At 45.3% G+C, this 5,676-nt stretch overlaps 1 protein-coding gene across 1 annotated transcript in view; it reads right to left on the bottom strand.

The window, feature by feature from the left end:
* LOC106511274 (high affinity cAMP-specific and IBMX-insensitive 3',5'-cyclic phosphodiesterase 8A) overlaps window positions 1–5,676 on the bottom strand; it is a gene marked incomplete at both ends in the record, with an annotated part of 14,546 nt that overhangs the window by 7,068 nt on the left and 1,802 nt on the right. The window contains 2 exon segments of the mRNA XM_014000018.1: window positions 2,662–2,732; window positions 2,812–2,889. Coding sequence (XP_013855472.1) covers window positions 2,662–2,732; window positions 2,812–2,889 — 149 coding nt within the window.

The following is a 5,676-nucleotide window of genomic DNA, read 5'->3' as shown; positions in this document are numbered from 1 at the left end:
GTGTTAGCAGAGTAAGCAGCATTACCAGTGTTACCAGTATTAACAGTGTTAGCAGTGTTAACAGCGTTAGCAGTGTTAGTGACATTGGCAGAATTAGCAGTGTTAGCTTTTGTCTCTGGAGGTTGACATCACAACAAAAGCTGCACATCAACAGTAAAGGTTACGCCCTATTCTTTAATACTTAAAGATAAACTGTAACATTTAGCCGCAATTAAGATAACATTTTTACATTTGGGATTTAGTGAAAATGAACAAAACATAAGAACAGTGAGCTAAATAACAATAAAATTATAGTGGACTTTCAAACTAGGATTTTAAACGTGTTGTTGACATTTTTAAACTTTAGATTTTCCACTTGGAGCCAAATATTGAAACAGTTTATAAAAAACTCTTTTTGGATAATTTGTGACGCTGAACCACTGCTTCTCTTTACTTCTGAGAAATTCAGCCTCAAAAATGATGTTTTAGTTTGTTTAAACAGAGGAAATAAAATATGATAACAATGAGCTCCTGAGGGGGAGGTCAGTGAGGATGTAGGTTTTGACAAATATCACACACACACACACGTTTGTTTTTATATCCCTGTGGGGACCGTGGATTCACTTCCATTCATTTTCTGGTAATTGTATATCCTAACCCTGACAACTTGCCCTAAAATTAACCCCACAGGTACCTGACACTAAAACTAACCTAAACTCAATTCACACTTTGGTCCTAAATCTAACCCCCCACCTGAAATTAGCATCCATACCCATGGGGACCGGGCTGTGGTTCCCACAAGACTGCCACATTTTGGAAAATGGTTCCCACGATGTAGCAAAAACATGCCCACCCACCCACTCACACACAAACACACACACTCTGGTCTCAGAGACTCATTCTCCAGAGGACAATGCCTTCAGGGACCAGCTGCTCAGTCAAATGATCCAGCAGAGGACCGGCTGTGCATCATATGACTCGTCCTCAGGGACTTTTCACTGTTTCTGACTCTCTGGACTCCGAGGCCAACCGAACACACAGCTGTCAGACACGCAGCTGTCAGACACGCAGCTGTCAGACACGCAGCTGTCAGACACGCAGCTGTCAGACACGCAGCTGTTAGACACGCAGCTGTCAGACACGCAGCTCTCAGACACGCAGCTCTCAGACACGCAGCTGTCAGACACGCAGCTGTCAGACACGCAGCTGTCAGATACGCAGCTGTCAGACACGCAGCTGTCAGACACTCAGCTGTCAGACACGCAACTGTCAGACACGCAGCTCTCAGACACGCAGCTCTCAGACACGCAGCTCTCAGACACGCAGCTCTCAGACACGCAGCTGTCAGACACGCAGCTCTCAGACACGCAGCTCTCAGACACGCAGCTCTCAGACACGCAGCTGTCAGACACGCAGCTGTCAGACACGCAGCTGTCAGACACTCAGCTCTCAGACACGCAGCTCTCAGACACGCAGCTCTCAGACACGCAGCTGTCAGACACTCAGCTCTCAGACACGCAGCTCTCAGACACGCAGCTCTCAGACACGCAGCTCTCAGACACGCAGCTCTCAGACACGCAGCTCTCAGAAACGCAGCTCTCAGACACACAGCTCTCAGACACACAGCTCTCAGACACACAGCTGTCAGACACACAGCTGTCAGACACACAGCTGTCAGACACTCAGCTGTCAGACACAAAGCTGTCAGACACACAGCTGTCAGACACACAGCTGTCAGACACACAGCTGTCAGACACACAGCTGTCAGACACGCAGCTGTCAGACACGCAGCTGTCAGACACGCAGCTGTCAGACACGCAGCTGTCAGACACGCAGCTCTCAGACACGCAGCTGTCAGACACGCAGCTGTCAGACACGCAGCTCTCAGGCACGCAGCTGTTAGACACGCAGCTCTCAGACACGCAGCTGTCAGACACGCAGCTGTTAGACACGCAGCTGTCAGACACGCAGCCCTCAGACACGCAGCTCTCAGACACGCAGCTGTCAGACACGCAGCTGTCAGACACTCAGCTGTCAGACACGCAGCTGTCAGACACGCAGCTGTCAGACACGCAGCTGTCAGACACTCAGCTCTCAGACACGCAGCTGTTAGACACGCAGCTGTCAGACACGCAGCCCTCAGACACGCAGCTGTCAGACACGCAGCCCTCAGACACGCAGCTCTCAGACACGCAGCTCTCAGACACGCAGCTGTCAGACACGCAGCTGTCAGACACACAGCTGTCAGACACACAGCTCTCAGACACGCAGCTCTCAGACACGCAGCTCTCAGACACACAGCTCTCAGACACGCAGCTCTCAGACACGCAGCTCTCAGACACACAGCTCTCAGGCACGCAGCTCTCAGACACACAGCTCTCAGGCACGCAGCTCTCAGACACGCAGCTCTCAGACACGCAGCTGTTAGACACACAGCTGTTAGACACGCAGCTGTCAGACATGCAGCTCTCAGACACGCAGCTGTCAGACACGCAGCTCTCAGACACGCAGCTGTCAGACATGCAGCTCTCAGTCGTCTAATCTGTGGACCTGCTGTCGGCAGCGGTTCGTGTGAACACAGAGCGCTCACGGCAGTTGTGTTGCTTCTCTAACACGTTAAGAGTCATGAGATGGAAAACATCGACTGTCACGTGACGGCGGCGGTGGCGAGGGACGACCCACCTTGGTGATGGGAGCTTCTATGGTCATGGAGTGGATCCGGGCCATGGAGGAGTGTCTTCTCTGGGAGCTCCCTGTCAGAAAGAAGCTCAGATTAGGAGTGTTGTGTTGTGTTTTGTTGAAGCACACGGCTCCACGTCCCTGCAGTCTCACCATCGCTCCCCCGAGACGTGGTGGACCTGACGTCCAGCGAGCCTTTCCTCCGGTCTTTGTGCTTACTGGACTGGATATCTGAGAGGAACAAACACAATCACATTACAACAGATTAAACATTTAGATCTTTAACMTCACAAATAAGGATGAAGACCTGCTGTAAGTCAGCAACAAGTCCAACGGTTCAGGAGATGTTTTGCTAACAGACACATGGTTATAGGATGGCCCGCCTGTCACTCTGACCTGAACAATAATTCTGTCCGGCTGCTTTAACGTGCCTGTGACGTGCCTGTCCTTCCAATACAAAGTCAAAGAAAATATCTTCATATTTTGGAAAATTGGCATAAAACGTGATTTAACCCATTTTATCACGTAACTGGCCTATTTTCTTTTGAATTTGGTTCAGCTAAAGTGAAACAGGAAGTGACATCAAAGGGGAATTCTTTCAGAAAGAAAACTCTGGTTTTGTTTATTAAAAAATATTATTTGAACTCTGACTTTTCTTCATCTCTCTCTTATAGGGACTAAAATTATCTAAAGAAACATCAGAAWCGTCSCTGCTGTCTGTTGTTAGCCATTGTAGCAAAGCTCTGTTTACACCCAGACACTCCCCTCTGACATCACTTCCTGTTACTTCACATGCAAATATCTCAACAACTGTTCATCTAAGTGAGGTGAAATAGCTTTTGCAATATTTTATCGATGTCATCTTTGCAGAAGTGCAATCACATTTATCACAGATAATTGATGCCACAGGCCCTTTAAAGCCAGTTGTCCTAACTCCAGGTCGGCTCAGGAAACTTTCTTTGTTTCTTTGTCTCAGCAGGCAGACGGCTCGGATTCAGACGTCCTGCAGGGTTTCACCTCAGAGTGACTAAAACATACAAATTTATTGTTTTTACATCAGTTCTAGCTGCAAAAATAAAAGCCCACATTAAGTTTCTGGCTCTGAGCCGAGGCGTTCAGGAGCGTTTGAAACGTTCGGCGCTGAAACGTCCTGTAAAGTTTTCAAACCGCAGGCGGAACTCGTGACGGAGATCTGATCTGTGTTTGGTTTTAACACGTCAGAGGTCGAGCTGCTGCAGATCATCTGCAGAGGCGGCTTCGCTTCGTTCCACCGCACCGAGAGCAGGAAGAGGCCGCTCAGACTCAATAAAAAGGACTTTTCAAGGTTAAAAACTGAACAACCTGATAAASCTCTGCTAGACGAGGCAGAGCAGGACTCACAGTAACTCCTGCTCAGACTGAAGCCAGGAGCTTTTTCTGCACAGGAAACATTTGTTTTCATCACCCGCCATTAAAGTTTAAAGATGATGTTTCACACCCATCTGTGTTTGTTGCATTAGCAAAATATCTCTTGAACCACTGATCAGAAACACTCAGAATCTACAAACTAAAACCAACATGATTTGATTGTAACTGAAATCATTCTCCAGATATTGATCTAAAATTAGCTGAGAGTCAGRTTAACCTCCGTCAGGTGTTACAAACACTTCAGTCATTTAGTTATTCAAAAGGACAATGAACATTAATCTGAATATAAATGCTGTGGAATTAGCACAACAGCTAAATTTCATTTGCTGTCCTGAGCAGATAAATGTTTATAAAACAAACACACAAAACAGTCTGTGACGACAGGGTACACAGGTTAATTCTTTTATGAATGAATGATTTTCTTTCAGCCAAACGTTGAGTTTCTTTAACCGTCTCAGTCTGATGTTTGCTGGTCGAGTTTCTCTTCTGTCAGCAGGTTGAGATCTACTCATTCTGGACCTGTTCTTATGAAMAAATCAGCTTAAAGTTGGAGGAGCATKATCACTGAATCTTTGTACTTARTAATGATTTTACAGCGGTGAACATGAGATGGTTGTCTGTCTAAAGCAGGGCTTTTCAACTGGTGGCCCGCGGGCCACATCTGGCCCTCGAGTGTCCAAAGATCGGCCCGGCAATTAGTTCGTTTATCTCTTCAACCCAAAGCCCTGGTTTTCTACTTTAATTACTCTAAGTTCTTTTAGTTCAACGTAGACATGTTTGGTATCTACAGAAACGTCAGAATCTTGGCTACAAGCTGGTAAAAACCATTTCTATGCACGTCCAAGACAGTTTAAACTACAAGCAGTTGAAGATAAAACTATGAAAGTGAAAATAAAACTGGACAAGTCCGAGATGTTAAAATATTATGTGTCAAATATGACGCAGAATGTGTTATTTTTGTTTTGATATTGTTGAATTAGGACTACTTTTATGGGGTTCTGTATGTTGTATTCATGATTAAATGCAGCAAAATAAACTATTTCAAAGGTAACAGATCTTTGTAATATTTGGTTTTTAATTACATAACTTTAACTGCTGGATGTTCGGCTCCTCAGCTGTTGACCTGCAGTAACTGTGGCTCCCGGAGTGATTTAGTTGAATAATCCTGATTTAACATTTTAATTGTCTCTTTTGCAGAGACTTGATGGTTTGAACATGTTTGCTGTTGGATGGGACCAGGTAATAAGATAAGATGTGACAACAAGTCATTGCAGCATTTAGATGTTAGCTGCCTGTGCTGAGAAAAGGTCTAATATGACAAAAATTTGCAGAGTAGAATTTTATTACATTAGTAGTTTTCTTAAAATGTTGCTTAAAAGTAAGATTTGTGTCAAACAGAGCACCGAGGTGCTTGAACTGATCCACGTCAAGCCGTCTGCTTTCTGGCATGAAAAAAAAAACATTTAAACTGGTTGTGTTAAAATCTGCTTTAAGCTAAAAAGAAATACTTGCAAATTGAACCTGGATGTAGTGATTTTCTAAAGTCGTGGACATTCTTGATATAAAATGTTAAAAACCACTAACATCACTGAGGGTTTGGATGGAATGAGG

This window comes from Austrofundulus limnaeus, unplaced genomic scaffold, assembly GCF_001266775.1.
Source record: "Austrofundulus limnaeus strain Quisiro unplaced genomic scaffold, Austrofundulus_limnaeus-1.0 Scaffold2640, whole genome shotgun sequence".
Taxonomy (NCBI): Eukaryota; Metazoa; Chordata; class Actinopteri; order Cyprinodontiformes; family Rivulidae; genus Austrofundulus; species Austrofundulus limnaeus.
Note: the sequence above shows the minus strand (reverse complement) of the source record. Positions and strands in the feature narration are given on the sequence as shown.